This window comes from Corvus cornix, chromosome 5 (assembly GCF_000738735.6).
Source record: "Corvus cornix cornix isolate S_Up_H32 chromosome 5, ASM73873v5, whole genome shotgun sequence".
Classification (NCBI taxonomy): Eukaryota; Metazoa; Chordata; class Aves; order Passeriformes; family Corvidae; genus Corvus; species Corvus cornix.
The window spans coordinates 27,506,108-27,530,009 of record NC_046335.1 but is presented as its reverse complement, the minus strand read 5'-3'; the positions used below and the strand labels follow the sequence as shown (position 1 = coordinate 27,530,009).

Here is a 23,902-nt window from a genome sequence, read left to right as displayed (position 1 = left end):
CCCTTGTGACACAGTGCACCACCAGTGGCGTTCCAATGGAAAAACATCAGCACAAACATCAAATACAGAGCTTTATTGAGAAACTCCATTTTATTGCAGCTATGGGGGGAAAAGGGTCAGCACTGCTGCCTTACACTGTGACACCTTAGGCCCCTCGAGAACAAGCTGCAGAAGATAGAAATTTAAAAAAAAAAAAAAGTGGTTTTCCTACAAAAGCCTCAACTTCTTGTTTCTTCAGGTAAATCCCCCCAAAGGGGCTTGTGGGGAGGCTGCCCGCTGTTCCGGGGCCGCAGGGCCGCTGGGCGGGGCGGGCCGGGCCGCGCTTCCGGCAGGGGGCGGATGTTGGGGTTTGAATCGGCCGTCGGTTGGCGCGCGGCGCGGCCTGAGCGGTGAGTGCCGCCCCCGGGCTCCGCGGCGTGCGGAGGCGAGTGCCGCCCGGCCAGGGGCCGCGAGGGGCGGTGGGGCGCTCCGGGGGCTGTGTGGGCTGCCGGGGCAGGGAGGCGGGAGCCCCTTTCTGCGCCGTGCCGGGAGCGACGTGCGGCAGCCTCCCAGCCCGTGCTTTGGGGAGCCGCCGCTGCTTGGCTCCCGCCGCTCGGAGGGGCAGGAGCTCCGGGAGTCGCTGACCAAAGCGAACGTGCTCCCTTTCAGCTCCACGCGAGCGGGAGACGGGCGGCATGCCGGGGAGACGGGCGGCATGCCGGGGAGACGCGGCAGTGCGGCCGCGGGAGGGGAGCGGGCGGCGTCGCGCACAGGACCTGCCGTGGCCCCTGTGCCGGGCGGGGGTGGCGGCTGAGCCCTGCGGGGCGCGGGGGGGCGCGGCCGCCTGAGCCCCATCACGGGGCTCCTCGGGACGTGCCGGGGGCTGGATGCCGAGGGACGGCTCTTTTCTCGGGACACGGAGCCGGGCAGTAACCGCGGGGTGACCTGGAGGCCCCGCCGTGTGGAAATTCAGGACACACAGCGTGCACAAATGAATTCCGGGAGGGTTCCTTTGTTCCTGTGCTGGGGGAACGTGTGCCTGATACCGTGCCTCTTGGGGCTGGCTTCGATTTTTCTTTTTTCAACATGTAGTTAAAACAATCCTGAAATGCCTTACGTTCTGGAGCAGTAAAAAATTACAGAATTTTGCAAAATCTAAACACCCACTCTGAGGACTTTTCTAGCCTGTTTAGGCAAAGTAGGTACATTTTATTTACACCAGTTTTCTAGACACTGGGCGATGATGTGTTCGTTCCTGTCTTGCAAACAGACTGATGGGAATTGCTTTGTTCTGTGAAAAGCCCTATAGGACTTATGCAGGGAGCCTCAATGGTTGATCCGTGTATCTTTTAACTTGTAAATTTGAACTTTGGATTCACTTCCCTGAAAGAATTTGAGAAAAGTAGAAGGAATTAGGGGTGGGGGTGGTGTAGCTGTTTGGTTTTTCCTTTCTATTTTACTAGAGCCAAGGAAAGGTGGGAAGGTGGTTTTCTTGTTTGCAGCCACATATGTGCTTTGTCGACCTGTAGGGCTTTCTACCAAAACGGCTTGTGTGGCCGTGTATAGGTAGCTTCTTTGTTGTAGTACCGCAGGAGCTTGAGAATGGTGAAACTGACAGTGACCATCCTGGGGAAATCCTGAAGAAAGGGAATGTGTGTGAGCTCTGTGCTTGTCTTTTGCTCCCTTTGAATATTTATTCCTTTAGGAAAAGGGAAGTGTGTTTCTGGGAAAACAGTAATCACTTATTTCATTTGACTGTCAGTTCGGTGTGTCTTTAGAAGCCTCATCACCTAATTTAGTGGCGGTGCTTTTTGGTTTGTTTTCCTTTTAGATTGTTTTCTGGCCAAGGTCTTTCGTGCAGCTACTCAGGTTCTTAGTGGTATAGGCAATTGCCTTGTGCCTGAGACTTCTGCCTCTCTTTCTTTTCCTTTCTCAATACAATTCTCCTTCCCTAAATCTCCAGTAAAATTGCTACAGTGCTTTATTTGCAATAGTTTGGATTAGCCTCAAGTTTGTTCCTGAAGCTGATATCTGGCAGTCATCAAAACTGTAAATACCAGACCGCATAGCTCGCAGTCTGACAGGCATCTGGTATGGACCTTGGATTTGTTACTGGTTGCTCCCCTGTTTGCTTCAGCATGTGAGAGGGAGTTGTTTGCCTACCTGAGATATAGCCTGGAGATTCAGGCAATCACCCATGATTCTTGGCTTGCAGAACTTAGGTAATGCCTTCTTCAGCTTCCTAAGGGAAGGCAAGTCAGAGACCTACAGATGTGTTCCTAGAAGGATTCTGAGAAAGAATCATCATCTTGGTGCTGTGGTGAAGAAACTGGGGATTATTTGGTTTGGGTTGGGTTTTTTTTGTCCAAGGTGGGATAGGGTGCATGGCATGGCACACAGTGGAGGGCAGTTCACATGATGTTTGAAAGAAATGCAAGTTAGATCAGTGTTTCTAAATAAATTACTTTGCACTTCAGAATTTAAAATACATAGTCCTACATGGTGTAAATTCCCTTGTATGCATGTCCCAGTTTTGGATTCCTCACCCTTTTTGGGGTGGAGTTTTTTCTGTTTGGCTTTTTTGTGGATTGGGATTTCTCTGATTAGGCCAGGATCCTGCATTTTCTCCAAAGAGTGGAGACTATATTCATAGTTACATCACTACTCTACACAGCTAGTTTTTGTTTCCAACTTCTTTGTACTAGTATAACCTTTTTTTGAGCAGAAGTCACAGCTACTCCATAGATGGTCTGTGAGCCATTATTTCTGACACTTAAAATAAGTAAGAACTCTTCTGTACAGTTAAGTTTGTACATAACTAGGTGTTTCATTGGACTTTATTTTCTCTTCTGAAAATAAAATATATTGTTTGTTAGTTTGGGGAGATAGGTAAAAGTTGCTGTATCTTTCATTGGTCTAGGAATTTTTTTTCTGGACATTTGCATCCTGCTTTCTGAACCCCTATCTCTCACAATAACAGTTGAATTATAATTCAATTATAATTCAATTATAATTATAATTCAAGTCCTAATCCTGCTTTTAGTTTATTGAGTTTATGCGCTTTTTTTTTTCAGGTTTAAATAAAACATAAAAGAGGTATATAATGTTCATTAATGTACTGGATGTATTTAATACCTCATTTCTTTTGCATGACAGCCAGAAGAACTCAGGATGAGTAAACCAAATAATTTTGATGTTCAAAGTACATGTGAGTAAAGTTTTTATTAAATCATTTCAGAAATACTTAATCTGCATATATAATGCTAGTTATAACTTGTTTTATTTAGGCTCAAAGAGCAGGTGAGTTTCCAAGAATCAAATTACTGTGTCCATTTTGAGGCTCTTCAGTACAAAAAAGACAAAGACCTCCTGAGAGGGTTCAGCAGAGGCCACAGAGATGATTTGGGGTCTGAAGCATCTCAGTCTGAAGGAGAGACTGAGGGGGATTGGCCTGTTTAGTCTGGAGAGGAGAAGACAGAGGGAATCTCATTAACACATATAAATATCTCAGAGGCAGGTGCCGAGAGCATGGTGCCAGACTCTTCAGTGGTGCCCAGCAACAGGATGAGGAGCAATGGTCATGAACTAAAACACAAGAAGTTCCCCCTCAACATGAGGAAGAGCTTCTTTACGTTGAGGGTGGTAGAGCACTGGAAGAGGCTGCCCAGGGAGGTTGTGGACTCACCCTCTTTGGAGACATTCAAAACCCACTTGCACAAGTTCCTGTGTCACCTGCTCTAGGTGACCCTGCCTTGGCAGGGGGTTGGACCAGATGATCTCCAGAGGTCCCTACCAACCCTAACCATTCTGTGAAATTGTGTTGGAACCACCACTTGTCTCAGGAAATGAAAAAGAAATAAATAACTTACAAACTTCCTTGCATTTGTTTGCTGTGATTAGAATATTTTAAAATAGTATTTTCTGCAGATGTTTTAAGAAAGTAACCTTGTGACTTTAGCAGCGAAATAACACAGCTGTGTTTGAGAAGTACCACTCAGGACTTTCTTAGGCTGAAGCAGTTAACCCTATTCTTGTCACTACTGTGACTGTTCTTGATCTTAGAATATTTTAAATGTATTTTATATGTCTCCTGGGAATTGAAGGGAAGCTGTTAAATGTCCATGGAACTATGTTAGTGGGCTAGAAACTTCAGTAAGTGGTAAATCCTCAAGGTTTTAGTTGAATGCAGTGTTGTCTCAAATTGTTAAGTGTTTTTGAAAACTGTGGTAGCATATGGCTTGGCACTATTCACATGCTTTTCACCAATGTTATCCCATAGGTAGACAAAGAAATGGTTGATTCATGGATTCTAATATGGGGATAACTTTATGTATTGTACTAAAAACAACTAGGTGACATTTCACATGCACCTGGACATTGTTGGCCATTTGACAATTCTCTTTGGGTGTTTTGGGAAGAATATTTCAATTGGGAGCACAGTCTGCTTTGTGAATTCAGCTTGGCTGATAGACCTCTCCTGAATCAGCAGGCTGGTTAAGTATTTTCTTTCTAGTAACTAGAGGAGGAACAAATAGTACATTTTTCTGTATCTACTATAAAATTCAACATTAAGGAAAGGGATATCTACTGTCCTTTATCCAGTAATCTACTTGAAGATTGCATGTGATTAAAAGAGGTGAAAGCTACTGCTCTATAGCTGATCCATAGTAATTCCAGTACACTCACTGTGGTTATAAACATGATTCTACATTTTAGTCTGTGTTCTCTGTGGACGGACAGATGACTGCCCTGAAAAGTATGGAGAAAAAAGGATCTATGTGGAATACAATCTCACTGTTCATTATTACTGTTTGGTAAGTGTGTGGTGTTGATCTTGGAGTTTTCTGTTTTACCTGGAAAAAAAAATGTGCAGTAAGTATTTAATAGTGATAACCTGTCCAGTTGTAACGATTTTCTTGTTGTAAAGCTTGAACTGTGAGCTTTAACTCACAGCCTTGAAGGCTTGTACTTGTCAGGTGCAGCAGATAAAATAAGTAAATCCCAACAAGCCTTTATTCAAAGCTGAATTCTGTTTGTGGCCCATTTAAAGGAATTCATTAATTCTCCCAACCTATCATAGCAAATAGCAATGAAAGGTACATATTAAGACAAGGGGAACAGTTTGCACCTACTTCCATAACAACAGTGGAGTTTCAAAATTTGAAATGTGAAAATTCCACCCCTTGTGGAAAAAGTACAGAAATGTTTTCTTTTTTCCTCATTTCTTATTCTTGTTGGCTGTGAGCTGTTCTCTGACATTACATAGGACATTGTAACACTTTTAAGTCCTAATTTTCAGTTAAGTTATATGTACTCTGCTGATCATGTTAGTACAGTATCACTAATTAGTAGAAGCTTATAATTTAAACAAAGCTGTGGATATAACCTGCAGCTTTTGTTACCAACCTTGACATTTTCCAAAACTCACATTCTTAAAGGTATACTTAAACTACCTTTCAAGCTCTAAATTTTCACAGGTCTTTAGAATAATATGGCTACTTTACCAAAAAAAGGTTTTTGTTTGTTAATAAATAAAATTTTAATTTTCTCCCCAAATTTTAAACTAAGTGTCTAGTATCAGAAGAAATGTAGGGGGTATGTTTTCTTAACAAGTTCTTCAAAGAGTGTTGATTGCAAATGGTTTAATAGTTTAGATACTGAATCCTTTAAAAACTAAGGAGAGTGGAGGTTTTCTGAAGTTGCATAAAGATAGAAATATTTGTTTTTAAAGAAATTTTAAGCAGCTGGAAGGAAATATAGGTCATTATACTATTTTAGTGGTAATTTTGTCTCCTATATAAGGCCATATCAAATTATAGGAAAAAGTCCTATCCTGATGAAAAGCTAGGAAAAGGCATGCATGCAACACTGAGCCTTATGACTTACAAGATATTTTAACTGCAGGAAGCTCATCACAATATCTTTTACATCTTGTTGTCTCTACTTTGAAAAATGAGCAAAGCCCTGTGATTTTACTTAAATATAGTATATGTTATATAAGAAAAGAGTTCTACAATGAAACCCATTAGTGATAGTTTAATTATTTTTGCCAAATGTCTCACAGTTGGAAAAATATATTTACTATGTTTGAGTATATAATCTTACATTTATTTGACTAAAATATTGATAAAGCTAGTTAAAATGGTGCTATGTTGAAATTAGAGATTGTAAAGAACATAGATGGCATCAAGTTGTGAAACTCTTCAGTTATTTGAAGATTGTAATGTAGCTGCCTAACTTTAAATTATCATCAGGCTCTTCTGATTTGCCTAGTTACTTGATTCTGTGTTTATTTAAATCTCCTCTAAAGTGAATTACTTTTCCTCTTAGGTGACACTTCAGTACAGTTACTTCCTACTGTGTTTCATTATCTCCACAGCACAATTGTCATTCATATTAACTAAGCTAATTTAATTTTACTTCCTCTGAAGATTTATATGCTGAAAGTAATTGTTTGACAATTATCTGAATAGTCTGTATACTTCAAAAAGGAAGGCAAAATACACTGTCTCGGACCATACAGTATTATACAATACATTGATGTTATGAAATATTTCTTTTCATGTTACTGGTTATTGTCATGTCAGACAAAAATACCTAGATGTTTTGTATCAGCTTTTTAATCATTAAAATGTTTCCATATGAGCTTTTTAGACTAAACTTCTCTCTTGACAAGCATAGTGTATGTAACTTTAAATCTTTAGGTAGGTGAATGTTTTAAATTGAATTGTTTTCTTAGTTGATGTCAAGTGGCATTTGGCAGAGAGGGGAAGAAGATGAAGGTGTGGATGGATTTTTAATCACAGATATTAGAAAAGAAGTAAACAGAGCTGCAAAACTGGTAAGAATGATGTCTTTGGTATTTACAAGGGGGAAAAAAGTTACTTTTAAGTGCTCTTAGTACTGCCCGTGGGGTTTGTTTTCTTTCTCCAATGGACAATGTGCTGAGCCCATTCTAACATCTAAATTTTACGTTTAAGTAACAAGTATATTGGATTTGTGGAAGCCACAAGGAAAAAGCCCTGCAGAAATTTTAACAATCCACCCTTAAGGGGAAGGAAGCACCTAAGATTCGTAAATGCTCATTGGGCAAAAGGAATAACGAGTATCAGATGGTTGACAAGAGATCAGAAGGTTTTATTAGTAAATTACACACTTGGCATGGAAACTAGCCTGGGGTTTTTGGGGGGTACCTTTTTAGGGATAGGTTTTTCCACCCCGAAGGTAGATTTCTTGCCTTCTATGTAAATTAGTTATCATGAGCAGTCTGTTCTTTCAGGCCTTTCTGAAAATGGGTTGGAGGGCTTTGGGGGTCTTAATCCCACCCTATAGTCCATGCGCACTTCCCGCCACACATTCCTGTGCTTGCACTGTGCTGTGTTGTGGTTCTCTCTCACAAAAAAGTGAATCTCTGCCTGGCCCTCAGTTCCAGTTAAATCTTACTCTTTCTCACAGTGTGCTAATATCGATAGTCCTTGGTTTATCACCAGCAGTTCTTCTTTGTTACTGCCAGCAGTCCCTGGCTGGCTCCAGAGCCATGTGGTTATCAGTGCTTGAGACATGCACATTAGCCCCTTGTCTTCTGGGAATCGAAAGCTCTTAAGGTCTCACTTTGGACCACTGTTTATAGGGTCACAGAGAGTGGGCTTTAGTTACAGTAATTTTCCATCCTTGTTGCGGTGAACCATGGCCAAAGCCAGGTTCAGCTGAACCACAGCCTAAAATCCCTGAAATTACAGGGAGCACCCCAAAAGCTGCAATCCGTGCCTTACCTTTAGCTGCAGCTTTCCCTTTCCCATATTTCTCATATCTGGCTGCTTTTCCAGAGAGATCTAGGTTCTTCGGTTGCTATTTGGTCTCTGTTACTTCTCCCCGCCTACCCCTTCCCCATTTGCTGTAATCCCTTCTCCCCGCCTCTGTAACACCCCCTGATTGATGTATCATTGGTTACTGTGCATTTTCCACACCCCTTTGGCAGGGCTACAAAGCGCCCCCGCAAGCCACGTGGCTTCAGCTTGCTCAATGGATTTTGCTCCTCCTCCTCACAAGGAGTCCTTCCGCTTTATCCTACCTCCTTCGGGCGCGCTAGACATGGGAGAGCGAGGCGAACCCGTGCGGGCGATTCGCCCACTCCCCCGCGCGCCGGGATCAGTCTCCATCTGCCCCGCTCGGGCAGGCAGAAGTTTGCTCGGTGCCAGCACCTCGTGCTAGCCCGGGAAGGCACCGTTAGCACATCCTGGCTGCAGTTCGGGTTGGTAACTTTCTTTGAAGTTTCAGTAACAAAAATACTACTCCGCCTGGGTTGTTATTCAGGCAAGAAAAATAAGTTTCCAAGGCTGTTTGTTATAAAACAGGAGCTCATGAGATGCGTGTTAGTTCCTGGGAACATACAGTGTTTCTGATGAACCTCAAGAGAGGCTTAGTCCAGTACAGTTTGTCCAGGCTGAAGCCTACCGAGCATTTCTGAGATCACGGTGTGGCCTGGGGGGCAGGGATGCTCCATTACAATCCATCCCAGAACTGAAGTCAGCTTCCCTGGGCCTCTACAGTTTGCAACTATTTTTATTCTCTGGGTATGTTGCAGATAAATAAGAGTGAATTAAACTTTCATAATACCTCATGACATTGTGCTGAGCTTGAAGCTGACAGTAAATAATTTATAGATGCAACTAAACTATAGGTACTGATAAAATAGCTCGTATTTTAGCTTACATGTCACAAGACAATATGCATATAAACCAATACATAAAGTCTGTGAAATAACTGCATATGTTTGCTCTTGGTAACAGAGCTAAACCACATTAGTCTTGTCACAGTTATAATCTATGAGCTGCTATTCTTTCTTACACACTTTCTGTAATTTTTCTATTGGTTTAATTCCTGTAATTTTACTTGTATTTAAGATGCTAATATTCTGTTCCCAAAAAAATTATTTCTAGAAATGTAATATCTGTAAGAAAAAGGGTGCTTCGATTGGATGTGTAGCTCCTAAATGCAAACGAAGTTACCATTTTCCTTGTGGGTTACAAAGGGAATGCATTTTCCAGTTTATGGAAGACTTCAGGTGAGTTGTTTTTCCATTTTCAATTTATTATATTTATACCGGACGTAACTTGGGTTTCTTTCATGGCTTATTATTGGATAGGCTGCTAGTTACAAATGACATCAGATTATCTAGGAACAAAATACCCTATTTGTGGAAGACATGGAAGTCAAACAGTTATGTTGCATACCTAATACTTATAAACTGAATTCTCAACACTTTTAAATATGACTTTATGCTTACAGAAGTAGTTGAGTTGTTTATAAAATTGAGCAGTAAATTCTGAACTGGAATAAACTGCATAATGGTTGATTTGGTTTTTTTGTTTGCCTCTCTCCTGTGCCTTTGTTGAAATGGCAGAGGTTTGCCTACCTATACATCTCAGCAGTAAAAACACACTGTCTGCCATTTTGTTGTGTTTCCAAGTTTATTAGAGATGGACTGCAGGAGAAATGGGCTTAATATCAAATGTCTAAAAAATGTTTTCTTTTACTGTCATCTGTCTAGCATCTTGGCTGTAGTCAAAATACTCTTGAGTGCATTTTCCTTATTATGAGCTGAGTTTTAGGGTGGATGAAGTCCAGCAGGCACTTAATAAAAATGGCTCACATTACCTCAAGTGCATGTAAAGATAAGGCATTTTCAGAGAAGTTTCTTCTCGAGCTGCATTTCTTGGATGTATGGTATGGAATATCCCCTAGGTCAGTTGGGGTTAACCACCCCAGCTGTCTCACCTCCCAATTCCTTGTGCACCCCTAGCCTGCTCACTGGTGGGAAGGAGTGAGAAACAGAAAAGGTCTGGTCTCTGTTCAAGGTCTGCTTGGCAATAATTAGAATATCACTGTGTTTTCAACACTGATTTCATCACAAATCCGAAACACAGCACCATACAAGCTATTATTAAGAAACTTAACTCTAGCCTAGCCAAAACCAGTATGTCTACATTTTTAGCTTGTTGCATAGCACTTATTCATAAAAAATAGAGTAATGAATTAATTTTACTGTCCTCAAATTTTATGAAGAAGGTTCTTAAAATGTTATTTTGTTAAGGGAACCATAAATTATTATTTTTAGATCTTACTGTTGGGAACATAGACCAGTCCAAAAGTTTACGGACAAAGAACCTAGAGGAGCTTCACAGTGCACAATATGCCTGGATTTGGTTGAACATCTTCCAGTGTATACTGTATTGAAAAGTCCTTGCTGTAAAAATGCTTGGTTTCATCGAGAATGCTTGCAGGTAATACAGGTTCTCCCTTTCATTCTTTTTGCATCCATGGAGATCACATTTCTGTTTAAAAAGTAATGGAACAATTGCTTAGTGTTAAGTGTAGATAGTAGGTATGAAACATACTAGGTTTGAAGAACAGTGCTGAAATTGTGTTATGGACACAAAAGGATTTTGGGGTTTTAATGCTGTTAGCTTTTTCTCCCTCAATGGCCCCTCCATGTTTCTGCATGTATGATATATACTGTATGCCTTTACTACTTTTAGGAACTGAAGTTCAGCCTATGTCGTTGCTTTCTTGCAAGTTGTTATGTGCAGAATCTGAGTGCCAAAACTATATCCATCATCAGTTCTCTTTGACTAAATCCAGGACTAGAAAAAGTTACAACATTCTTTTTGTAAACTTACTCTGGATCTGGGGAGGTTGACTGAAAAGGATGGCGCTTTCATTTATGAACCTTATTCTAGCGTATGAGCCCTTTCCTTTAAAGGAAGAGAAAATCCATTCCATTTGCTTTAATGTCAAGTCATATCACAGTTTGATACTAGCTTAAACACCCGTGTCAGGACAGTATCCGTGAATGTAATGTTTCTCAATATTAAGACACAATTTATTGGCATCTTAAGGATGGTAGTAATTCAATAATTGGTCTGGTTTTTTTTGTTGTGTTTTTTTTTTCTTGACACAGTATCAAGCTTTGAGTGCTGGGATATTTTTCTTTAGGTGCACAGTATGTAATAACAAGGACAAATTTCAAAAAGAAATGTTGAGAATGGGCATACACATTCCAGAAAGGTAAGTAATTTTGTTAATAATCACTCTTGTATGAAAACTTTGACAGGCTGTTATAAACATTTTGATTTATTCTACAGAACTTCAACTATTAATATGTGAAATGTTAGTTCTACCTTCAGTTGTGGGATTGTTCAGTTTGGTAAGGAGTGGCCTGTGTCCTTTTAGATAGGCATAAAAATTGGCAAAGGTCAAATTAGTTATCTCAAACATAAAGCAGGAAGCTCTGAAAAGTCATTTTTAATGCCATCATTCAACTTAAACTCTAAACCCAATTAAAAGATAAAAGCACTTCTTAAATACAATAATTTTTCCTTAACATAGGGATTGTTGAGAAGTGTATTTTCTGTGCCCAAGTTTAATTATCTGAATTTCTGTCAAGACAGAATTGTAACTGACTGATTACTCAGCCATACAGCTTCTATCTTCTGCCAAGGGATTGCAAAGGTTATGTTTGCTGTAATACCTGCTTCCAAAATTCCGAGCCGTTTTTCCTGTTTCTATAACCTGATGAGGCTCAAAATATGATAGAAAGAGATCAGAATGATGCTTCTTTGTTAGAAGTAGTATTCCTTAATAACTATTAGTCTTTTCAGAGAGCACCATTAATTCCCTCTTGAGGCAGAAGCTTAAGATTCTGGAGAGGAAGAAGAGTCAAAATATTTGATGAACTTTGCTGTACTGGTTTGGAACATTCTGAGTTACCATTCATGAAACCAGTTTCGGCGGTAACTTGAGTAGGCTGCCTAAACAAATATCCTTGTTTTCTGTGAGAGAAAAAAGGGAATAATATGAGACAGAGAAAATGTGCACTGAGGTCATGTGAAAAATAATAAATACTTGAAATCAAAGTAACTGTGCAAGAAGTCCGTCTGTGTGTTTTATAGTATTATTTTAGTTACTAGACTTTTCTTCCCCCTCTCTGTTGTCTGTTACATAGAACATGACATGATTGAAATATATTCATGTGTTTATTGCATATATATTTTTCAAAATATAGAGTAACCCATTGAAACGATCATAAATCAGTTCTAATATCCAATCTTCTGCCTTGTGTATAGGGATGCATCTTGGGAACTTGAAGAAAATGCATATCAAGACTTACTGCATTGTTATCAACACTGTGATGTTAAAAGATGTCTCTGTAAGAAAGGAAGAGACTATAATGAACCTGATAGGTATGATACTTTAGCAGGAAAGTATAATTTAGGATGGAATCATTTTTTGATGTGTTTTTCATTGTTGTTATTTATTATTATTTTTAGTTACTTAAATGCTTTGATGTTTTTCAGCATCAGGTTTTAATATCAAGCCAGCACACTGTCTAGATAATGTGTTTGTTTTACTCATTACAATCATATTTCAATACTAAATTTCTCTAACTTAATCTGGTTATAAAAGCCACGACAGCAAAAGTTAATGGATTATCAGTTACCTTGTCCTTGTCCTCATTTTATACAGGCTGAAGCAGAATTTGTGCATCAACATAGCATGTGTGTAAATGAATGTTGTGTATGTATCATTTGGAGTTTTAATTCAGCAATTTCAGAAGTGTTAAAATACTTAGAGCCTTTACAAGAAATTATTGTTAAAGTAGTAGACTTAGGTCAGTAGTTTGAATGTTTCTGTAGAGAGCTCTCCTTTAAAAGAATTACCATTTGGAAAAGCTGACTGATGGATACCCATAGAACACAGAGGATTTTGCTGACTAGCAGCATGAGAAGAGAATAGTGCCCACAAACTATGGACTTCAGGGCAGGGGAGTACCCTAATACCCTCATTCAGTGCAAGGTGCTGGAACATAAGTAGCTTTTTTTTCTTGTTGCGGCCAGGTATGAGTACATCTTGTGTGAAGAAAGTCTCCCTGATTAGAATCTGTTCTACCAGACTGATAAAGTTATGCTTTGTTGGTTTAGTGTCTGGATTGCGCTTACTTTTGAATATTCTTTGTTTTAATTAGCCTCGTTCTTCTGTCTAATTCTAAATACTTAAGTTTTTAATTTTAGTAAATGGGAAATAAAGCGTTGTCAGTATTGCGGTTCTCGTGGGACTCATTTGGCCTGTTCGTCTATGAAGTCATGGGAGCAAAACTGGGAGTGCATGGAATGCAGAAGTATCTTTGCAAAATCAGGTAAAGTTATGGATGTGACAGTGATTTCTTAAATGATAACTTTAAGTTATGTAAGTATACTTTACAATGAGCAAATTCATTAAATTAATATAATGTAATCGTACAGGAAAGTATAGCAAACGGAAAAAGCGTGCTTTGGCTACCTCTGAAAAGACAAATGGGACGACTTGTTTGCTGGAAGAGCCACCTCCAAAGTCCCCTCGGCAATCATCTGGATCTCCACGCAATTTTCTACTCCAGTGTGTAATTTTCTGTTTTCTCGCAGAAACTGATTATTGCATAAAATAATACTTAAACATGAGGAAATGGTGGCTTATTCTGTAGCAGAAACTTACATTTAATTGCAAATCAAATTAAATTGGAGTAAAGTTTAATAATTGAAGTTTTCTGAGTAAGCCATGAGCTCTGGAAATTTGCTGTAGTTATTTGGATTTGGTGGCATGTAAACCACTTTTTAGTTGGTAAGGATAGATCCTTGTTAAAGGAATTTCAACAATTTAGTGGTAACTTAGATTATACAAATGGCAAAGCATTGTTTGCTTATTGGTATTTTTTCCATTTTAAGAGTGTTCTAGAAGTCTGACTTAGAGATGTTCATATTAATGTTTTCCTCTGCTGTAATAAAAACTTCTCAAGTTTGTAGAAACTAATACTTTTAGTTTTTGCTTACTGTATCAGTCAGGACTTTCGTCTAATGTATGAGATGCAACTAAAAACAGATCCTAAGGCCACCAAGGAATAAAATACAGAATTGTTACTTTTAAAATTGTTGTTCAGGCACTGGTGGACTTCATGGAAATGAAGATACAAATGAGATTCGGTGCTGAAGTAGGGGGAAACTATACTGCTACCTTGAAATAGGAAGTGTTCATGTATTCTTTAGTTGTATCTCTTCTTAAAATACTGGTTTGTCTTACAGATCATCAAAGATAATGTGCCAGAACTTGTCACCTTGCTCACACCTAGAACTTCCAGCATCTGACAGAATGACAACGTCCTTATCTCCAGTGAAGTCAAACAGGAGCTGGTCCCTGACGCAAAAGTATTTTCTTCTATTTTTCTTATTTTGAAGACTAATCTAGCACATGGCTTTATACTATATTTCCTACAGAACATGCAGGGGGGAGGGTCTCTGTGTGTGTTTGTGTATATACAGTGTGCATATGTATTTCTCTGTGTGAGTATATATAGTATCCCTATATATTTGTGTGTGTGTATGTTTATAGTCACTGCAAAAATGAGATCAATATACACTTACAACCTGAAGTCATAGCTTGAGAGAGACTTCTGCTGTTTCTAAATGCTAGAGGGGCACGAGGAGAAAAGAATGAAACCTAGTGAGAATTTGTAGGTTAGGTAATGAGGGGATCCAAACCCAGAAATGCATACTTGCCCTTACTGATGCATGGCTAAACGTTCTTTAGAAAATAGGGAATAAAAATAATCCTAATTGCTTTCTTCTAATTAGACGTCCTAAATTTTAAATGTGTTTGTATTTGTACCGTATGAATAGTTCATGATTGTACTAAAGTCAGTGCTAAAACAACATGTTTTAATATAAAATACTCAGTTTAAGGACATAAAATTCATTATCTTCTTGTGAGTAGTTAATTTATGGATTTTGCCTTATGTGCTAAAAATTCTGATGAGGGAGTAAGTTATTTCTAGTAGATATGGTATTTGAGATAGTTTTGGTTGGAAGTTAGAAAACAAAGGAAACATCTTGTTTTTTTAAATGAGAACTTTCTTCCCACTCAAATATATTTTTTATTATAGTGACAAAGATTTTTCTAATTTGGTTGCAAAACATCTTTAATGTAAAATGGTAAACTCTTAATTTCTCACTTGTTTCATTCAGATTGTTTAAATGTCGAATCATTGTATGAGAATTGTTTGGCACTGTACTAAGAAAATCACTATTTTCTTTATGCCAGGGTAATTATTTCTGCCTCCTTTTTTTGGTTCTTAAGAGATATTTAAACTTACCACTACAGTGTTAAAATTTTTTAATTCTATACTAAATGTTTTAATAATTAATAATTTAGGCAATACCTGAATGTGCCACAGTGTTTAAAGAAGTGTTCTCCTTAATAGACTGTTAAAATGTTTTTTGTAGAACTGTTGCTGATTATGAATCATAGATTTCATCTGAAAATACATGCAATTTTCTTATAGGCATTTAAGAGAGCAAAGAAGGGAAGTTTGTAATATACTGAAGGAGTTAAAGGTACAAGTTAAAACAAAAACAACAAGACTTAACATCAATGCAGAAAGTATTTGGAGTAATGCTTTAAAAGGATTTAGACAGCGCAACTTCAGTCCCACAAACACCATTGAAGTAAATTTCTCAAACTGCAAAAATAGATCAAAGACAAATACTTCTGCTGCATCAAAATACCATTTCTTCCAATTATTAATTCTTCACCTTCAGAATTCATCATTGTTTGAGGGCTCTTCTGGAAAGAACTTGGCCCTTGATTTTCAAGGTAATTGGTTGCTTGGTTGAAAAACATATTGAGAAGTATATAACTTAATTTTTAATCTTCAGCCAGTATGAGTGTCAGTTCACAAGTGTAGTCCTGAAGGATAAAAATTGGGGTTTGATTTTTTTTTTTTACTTTTTCAATTCTGAAGGGGGATGGTGTGTGGATTTGTAATTAAAAATTTTGGGTTAGTTGGAGAAGTTGATGACAACCTTGGAAAAAATACAGCATATAACTAGACTTGGAACTTTTTAATTAGGGTATTTGTTCTCTTTAAGTGAATTTCTTTCTTCCGGACTCACTTTCTCTGCTAATTATTTTTCTTTCCTCAAATTTCTAGAACATTATTTCTCATAGCATGCTTCCCAAAGACCCCAAGTTAGCTTCTTTGAGTTCTTATGTTTCAGAATTAAATATGCATTGGGTGTAAAGTAGAAGAGGAAGTTACATCTTCCAAACCTTGATAGTGGGTGAAGAGTTGGTGTAAAAGAATGTGATACGCCTATGTAAAAATGTCATCTTAGAGTTTGAACTATCAGGAGACAGCAAAAGTCATTAAGAAAAAAAAGCACTATGACATTTTCTATTATGAAATGAGGATCAGAAATCATTTCTATGCATATAAAGTAAACATTTTTCTATTTGCAGCTGTAAAAGAAAATCTTTATTTTGAAGCTGGTAAAATGATTGCGGTTTCTCTGGTTCATGGTGGTCCATCTCCTGGTTTCTTTTCCAAAACACTGTTCGATTGCCTTGTCTACGGTCCAGAGAATGTGAAGCCAGCTTTGGAAGATGTTGCTGATGTTGATGTAGCACAAACAATACAAATGGTAACATGCAATAAGTTTCATTTTATTTCTTGCTCAAGACTATATTTGGAGATAAAGAAGAACTTACTGAGTATAAATTTTGTTGAAATCAAAAAGCTTATTTTTCGCATATATGTGTGTACACGTGGTATACAACGGCCTGACTTATCTTTTTATGCAGATAAAATATGCAAATAGTCTGTCCAGCCTACAGTCTACACTACAGGACTGCTGTGAATTCCTCACTGCTGCTGGATGTTTAAGACCTGTAACAGCTTTGTGTGATAAGAACATGCTGGTGAATGACATATTGATCTATCATGTAATCAAGAGAATTACTTTACCCTTAGAAAGGTTTGTTTTGTTTGAGTTTTCAAACTTCTTGGTTCTTTTCCTCACTGAAATACTAATTAATATGTTGCTAAAACTAACTTTCACATGTTCTCACTTATTCTCAATGAAGTGTACTGTAATTTTCAGTTGATTAAGTAGCAACTGTTAACTAGGTAGTTAAACTGAAAGACTGAAATTATTTCTCTGCATATCTGCTCTGTTCCACTTCTCCTTGGTCACATTCCGTTTTCAACCTTATGAAGAAGGCAGATTCACAGTTTTTAAACTACAGCATCACAAAGACCTTTGCACTATAAAATTTCTCTAGCTTATGTTCATTTCTAATTCAGAATTGCTCAAATTTAGAATCTTTACATTTTAGAAATGTTTAACATATGTTTAGAATTCAAATGAGTTTTCCAGAGTTCTAATTAGGGAGTTTGTCTGTGCCATTAGGAGTGCAATACTGTCAACAAGTGTAAGTTGGCCTGCTTAGAACATAGGCATTGCATTGATGTTTCTGTGAGGTAGTGATGACCTCATTAGCTGGAAAAGTTGCAGCTCTTGACTGTTCTTTGATTGGTCTCTGCCCTTACTTCCAATTCGCATTCTTCATCTGCTTGGTAAAATGTATTGGATGCTAATTTTTCCAACAAGCATAGCTTGATTTAAACTTCAAATATAGTGTTATCTTTGACAAATTTGAATCAACTCAATCTCCAAGAGCTATGAAAACTAATTGTTAATGTGAGGATTTTTTTTTTAATGAAGGTCAGAGCAATTAGTCTTTCCGCCAAGGTCCTCTGTCATGATTGAACAATCTATATCTTATTTTAAAACTAGTGAGCTAAAAAGTAAAACTTAATAATTAGCCCATTTGTTTATGCGGTAATGTGGTTTTGTGCATTTTGGGAGATGGACATAAGATGTGCGTAAGTGAGTAGAACAAGAAATCACTTGTCACTATCAAGGACTGAGAGTAACTAGATTGTTGGTTATTTTAGCTGTTAAATGTTCTAGGCCACTGGGCACCACTGAAAAGAGCCTGTCTCTGACTTCTTTGCACATTCCCTTCAGATACCTCTACATGTTGAGATTCCACCTGAACCTTCTCCAGGCTGAAGAGTTCCAGCTCTCTCAGCCTCTCCTCTTAGGATTATGCTGTAGTCCCTTAATCATCCTAGTCATCCTTTGCCAGGCTTTCTCCAGTATGTCTATATCTCTCTTGTACTGGGCAGTCTGGCACTGAACACAGCACTCAAGTGTGGCCTTGCTGCTGCTAAGCAGAGAAAAAGATCACCTCCCTTGAACTGCTGGCAACACAATTCCTAGTACAGCCCAGGATGTTGCTTATCTGCATTCGGCACAGGGAGAAATAATAGCATGTAAGCACAAGCAGACTGCAAAACCCAAGCAAAGGCTATCTTTTAAGACAACTCATTTTGTCTATGGACAAGAAATTTAAACTGTTTTCCAAAGAGCTATTTGTAAGAAAGAGATTTGCTATGTTCCCATATAAAAGTAAACCTTGCACAATCAAGTACCAGGAAATAAGGTTAATTTCTACATACCACTGGTATTTCTTTCATCTCCACAAAAAGCTCCACAGAAACATTTAGATTGTTAAAATGAAAGTTAAATGCATTTTCCGAGATAAAATGGGAGTACTGTGTAACTTTACTGAGAAGGTACAGAGACTGCAGATGGGGAAGATTTATTATATCCCATCTTGCAGCTTTATAAAATGCAGAGTTCTGATGCATGGTCTTTTTTTTTCCTCCCCTCCTAGTTTTAGGCAGGGTTTGAAAACTCTTGGCGTTCTAGAGAAAATGCAAATGCACCCAGATGCATTCTCTAGCATATTGTGCCACAAACCCGAAAGACTTTCAGCGGAAACTATTTGTGATCTCTTTACAATCCATTCCTCATCAGATGTAAATAAACTTAAAGGTGCTGGTTTTTGGATGGGCTATTTGCGAGATGTGGAAAGTAAGTAATTTTTAATTTTTTTTTTTAATTTCAAAATCCTCCCCTTTCATGTGCAGGCTATTTAGTTGCTGGTGTACATACAGAATTTGATTTTTTTTTTTAGAGTTCAGTAGGGTAAATAAATCAAGGTTTTGTAGTCACTATCAGTTCCTAATTGTTCCTTCTTCCCCCTCTTTCTTACTAGTTAGAATTTCTGAAACTGTTGCCCAAAACTTTAGAGGGGTAAATACCTGAAAGATTGGATCTAGGACTCCTGTGAATTAAAAAAATAATCCAACACGCAACCTAAGTGATACAGAAAAATCCTTTATTAAATAGTTTGTGTAAAGTCTTAAAGACCACTGTTTTCTATCTTTTTCTTGCAGAAGAGGATTTTGTATTCACTTAAGATTTTTCAGAATTAACTGAAGTGGGTTTTTCTTGCTAAACTTTTTCTTAGGTGGCCATATAACTGCATGTTTATTCAGCATATTGATTTGATTTCATGTGGGTTTTTTTTTCCTCTTAGCACTTAACATGCAGGCTAATGGTTTATGTGTAATAGACAATCAATGATAAAAACTTATTCCATTTTTTTAGGTGGTGAGTCTGTAGTGACATTGGAGGATATTCTGCTCTTCGTAACAGGCTCCTGTTACATACCATCCATTGGTTTTGATCCTGAACCTACTATTAAATTTTTGCATATAAGGTATCCCATTGGAAAGAGACTTCTTAATTGCTTAGAGCTTCCTATAACAAAGACATATCAGCAGTTCAAAAATAAAATGGAGCTCACCATCAGAAACACACTAAGAGTTGAAGGGGAGTAAGTATTTTTGCTGTTAAACTGAATGTTGGAAACTTGAGTTTTCTGCAGGAACATCTGCTTTCAGTTCGCTACTGTATTTTTGGACAACATACTTTTAGTATTTTCTGACCCTTCCCCCAGAATTATGCTAAAAGTTGTAATGTTATGAGATAGAATACAATTTCCAAATTAAAAAAAACTTTTATTTTTTCAGTAATTTTCCTTTTGAAGTCAACTTTAAGAGTCAGCCATCTCTTGCAGAAGTAGTTTAAATGTCAGCTTTTGCTGTAGACAGGTATGAAATGTTACCAAACTCTGTAACAGGTAAGTATATGGATTGTATCAAATACTTAGGTAACTTATTTATCAAAAACAAATCAGGTACATTTTGAAGATAATTGCTACAGAGCATTGTCTTGCATAAAGCTGTGATGCAGTTCTTTAATTCCATGTATATTTTTTCAGTAATTGTTTTGTATTGATTCATTTACATTCCAATGGTTCATAGAAACCTAGGAAATTCAAAATACTTTTAGTTTTACAGTCGTTTTGGCTAGTGCTTTAAAGGTCTGGAGAAAACATAGGCAAAATAATGCAGCGCAAGAACACAATCAGATTGAACTTGTCTCTGTTCAACAAAATCTTTGACATTCGCACATTTCTGCATTCTACTTCCATACATTTTTAATTACTCATAGAGCCAAAATAGTAAAAATCAGAATAAAATCTTGAACATGCAACAATAACTGGTCTTTCAAGGCGAAATATAGGAGTTAATGTTGTTGAGGATGAAAAGAAGTTTGTCACTCATTAGAATATGTAAACTCGTCTTCCATTAAAGTCAGTATTTTCCTACGACCATGCTCTAAAGCTCTTAGTTAAACTAAAGGCAGTCTACCATCAATCTTGTCTGGGCCTGATACTTTTCTAGCTTCTGTTCTAAACTCTTTCTGTTCAATCTTAGATGAATTCTGAGCACTGTATAAAATATATGTTAGTGCTGTAGTAATTTGTATAAATGGCTGGGCCATTAAGCTGTAAAAGTTAAGTAGTGAAGTTCCTACACAGCAACACTTTAATGTTACTAATGCTAAAACTATGAAATTAAAAGGACACTTAAGTATGTTCTTTTTAAATGTATGCTGCTCTCTGTTTTGAAATTACTATTTCCCTCTGTCAGTTTTGACCACCTGTACTATGTGTCCTGAACATCAGTTGTGCTATAGATGTAATATAGATACATATGTATCTGTATATATCTGTATGTATCCACATTCTTCAAAATACTGAAAAGTAATCATATACTTTCTTATTTAATATAGCTTGGTTTGAATTGAAAATATAAGCAGGATTGCTTTATATTTGAATACCTTCGCAAGAAAGTACATCCACAGTAATTACAAATGGATAGGTGCTTCTGAAAAAATAATAGAAAGTCTAAGGAAATTATTGCAAGTATTAAATCAAACATTTCTCACTACTTCTAATGGCTAGAACAATCTAATCTCATCAGTCTTGTCATTAAAAATTTAAGAGTATGAGAAATTAAGACAGCATTAGCAGTGGATTTTGCTTATTGGCCAAAAGCATATTCAAGTCTCCTTTAAAATAAGTGCATGATCTCTTGGAGAATGTAATTTGACTGTTTATATACTCAGCATTTTCTCAGTGTCTTCTCTCCAATAATATTCTGTGTTTCTGATCTTTGCATAATTTTTGACTCTCATTCTGCCAATAAATGCTTTGTATTCTTAGCCTTCAGAATGGTTTATTGCCATTATAGGGAGTGGTTTGGCACAAATTTGTTTACATAATAAGGATTCATATTGTATGTTTGTATTTTTAAAATGTAATGAGTTTCCTGCAGATATAATATTATACTTTAAAAATGAGTAGTGTACTCAGTGCAGTATTTGTTTTTCTTGCCTAGTTAGAGATATATATGTTCTGTAATATTATTCTTCCATGTGAAAAATACAGAAATTACAAAAGTAGCAAGCAGAATGTGAGTAATTTTGAAGGACAGTTCTTGGACTTTTGGTACCTGCAGTGACAAGAGAAATTGTTCAGAACCTGGAACTAAATAAACTGCATTTTAAGACCTTCAATGGAAAAAGAAATAATAAAATAATGTGAATATAAGCCTTCAAAACATACCTGAGATTACAAAAATAGCGTTCACACCTTTTTTGCTCATTACTTTTGAACTCAACAGTTGAAAGGTTTTTATATAAAGGCAGAATTAACCTATATGTTGGGTGTAAAAAATGTTAACTTTTAAAACTATCTGCTATACAATGCTATATCCAAACACTGAATTTGTAAAATCACACAATGTGTAATATTGCTTGAAAGAGTTTTTCTTCCACAGAATTTGCTCCCATTTTCTAATACTGACATGTACCCATTCAGGACAAGTTGTCTTTCCTTTTCTGTTGTTTGATCAGCTCTATCTAGACACTCCAGTATAATACTTAATATATTCAAGTTGTATTCCTGGAATATGGAAAGGAATTTCCTCATTTTCAGCATTAATTTATGTAGACCAATCATAAATTTATTTGAACTGTTCATTAGAATTCCACTGAATAAGCTAACTTCCAAATACAGAATGGTCTCCCTTGTCTTGAAATTGTAAGAGCAATTTATGTAGCTATAAGGGCCATAGGTTTTTTTATAGCAGATCACTGAAGTGCAATATTATGGGGTAGTTTTCATTTTACATAAACATAACCTGAGGCACACCTGGCAACTAGGGAGATTGCTTACTTTCAGTATTTCTGTAACACAGGGAGAATAATTGATATGCATCAGTTGTGTATTAAATATATTCTTATAGAAGCTGCATCTTTTACAAGATTTGTCAGCACCACTAAAGAACTATTGCAGTCCTTTTTGTGTTTGGCCAAAGAACTTCACCCCACAGTTTGTGCATCAAACCCTTAGCTTCCATCTGGAATTAGCACATCAAATAAGCTATTTATTTTCTAGAGTGATAATTTTCTACTAAACAATAATCAGTGGGTTTAGTACGGTCTCCTTAACAATGCACATATAATTAAAAAAACACCCTGAAGTATTTTAGCTCTATGTTTGAAAAGCCAAGGAATAAGAAATTTCTGTGACTTGCTTTTTTACTCATTCAGAGGATGCTTACAGAAAAGCTGTTAGCCTTTTAAACTGGTTTAAGAGTGAAATATATTCCAAAGGAGAAAAATATTTGTTCATAGTAAAAGTCTAAACCATTGCGTGCTGCAGCTTTGATTTTTTTCATTAAGATGTTAAGTACTGGGATTTGAAAACAGAGGATTTTATACCTTCCGAGAGTATTAGTTAATTATTCACACTCACATTCTGCATATGCATTTTGAAAATAGTATCAAAAAAAATCTGATTTTAATTGAAGGAATTGCAACTTTGAAGCCTGCAAAATAAATTTGAAAATCGTATCTTGAATCTGTATTATATAGTAAAACGTGTTTAAAGCTCAAACTTTACCGTTTCTTACCTAAGGCAATTTCTAGTTGGACAAAAGAAAAATTAACATGCAAAAACTTCTGAAGTGTCAAATCATATGTATACAGAAGATCATTTTCCAAATGGTGATATTTGTTAAAAAGCTACAATGTAACCCTCTGATTTTTGTATTACATAAACAATGTTCTTTTTTAAAGTTACGGTATGTAGAATGTTATGCAAGAAAATGTAATTTTGTAAATATTTTTAGCTCTAACTTGAACTGCAGGATCAGTGCCTGAACTGTTGCATCTTCAAGCAACATTTTACATGGCAGGTGTAGCATCAGTGTTCAAATAATTTGTAATTGTGGGAAATACTATGTATATATTCAAAGTGCAATAAAAGGTTAAATATGTAGCGTCCGTGGTTTTATTTTGTTGATTTAATAGGGTTTAGCCCTACAAGTGTTATCACTATTTTCTGCAGTTTAATTTGTGTACCTATAGATTTATATAAAGGTGTATATGGCATGTTTACCCAGGTACCTTTGTATCGAAAGCTGAGCTAGGGCGAGTGGGGCTCTTCCCCGGCAGGATTGCTGTAAGGGCATGAAGGGAGGCGGGCCTGTGGGCTTGTGCGTCCTGAGGCAGAGGAAAGCAAACTCGTGACTATATTCCGTTGTGATAACTCACTAAAATTTCACTACTTTTTTTGTAGCTAGATGCCTGGTTTTGAAACATCACTCCTTTCAGTTAGTTATGAGGTGGTCGTATTAAAGCTCTTTCTTGAAACTTCAGTCCGAGAGCATAAACTACCACCTACTCAATAGAAAAAAAGATGGAAAAGGCCGTCCCCGCCCTGTTCT

General features: G+C 37.2%; 1 protein-coding gene across 3 annotated transcripts; it reads left to right on the top strand.

Moving 5' to 3' along the window:
• Nucleotides 1-316: 316 nt before the first annotated feature.
• Nucleotides 317-23,459, top strand: G2E3 (G2/M-phase specific E3 ubiquitin protein ligase). Of its 3 annotated transcripts, XM_039552338.1 has the most exons (16): nucleotides 317-389; nucleotides 3,136-3,187; nucleotides 4,696-4,793; nucleotides 6,719-6,820; nucleotides 8,919-9,043; nucleotides 10,097-10,262; nucleotides 10,940-11,046; nucleotides 12,105-12,221; nucleotides 13,050-13,174; nucleotides 13,281-13,413; nucleotides 14,094-14,216; nucleotides 15,350-15,660; nucleotides 16,306-16,487; nucleotides 16,648-16,820; nucleotides 18,589-18,788; nucleotides 19,368-23,459. In XM_039552338.1, the coding sequence occupies exons 2-16, from the start codon at nucleotides 3,151-3,153 to the stop codon at nucleotides 19,598-19,600; spliced, it is 2,232 nt and encodes a 743-aa protein (XP_039408272.1). In that variant the 5' UTR covers nucleotides 317-389; nucleotides 3,136-3,150; the 3' UTR covers nucleotides 19,601-23,459. The 3 variants fall into 3 exon arrangements, with proteins under 3 accessions (XP_039408272.1, XP_010390216.1, XP_019139095.1); XM_010391914.4 differs by lacking the exon at nucleotides 317-389 and having other exon boundaries at nucleotides 813-3,187; XM_019283550.3 differs by lacking the exons at nucleotides 317-389; nucleotides 3,136-3,187; nucleotides 4,696-4,793; nucleotides 6,719-6,820 and adding an exon at nucleotides 6,827-8,230.
• Nucleotides 23,460-23,902: the final 443 nt, after the last annotated feature.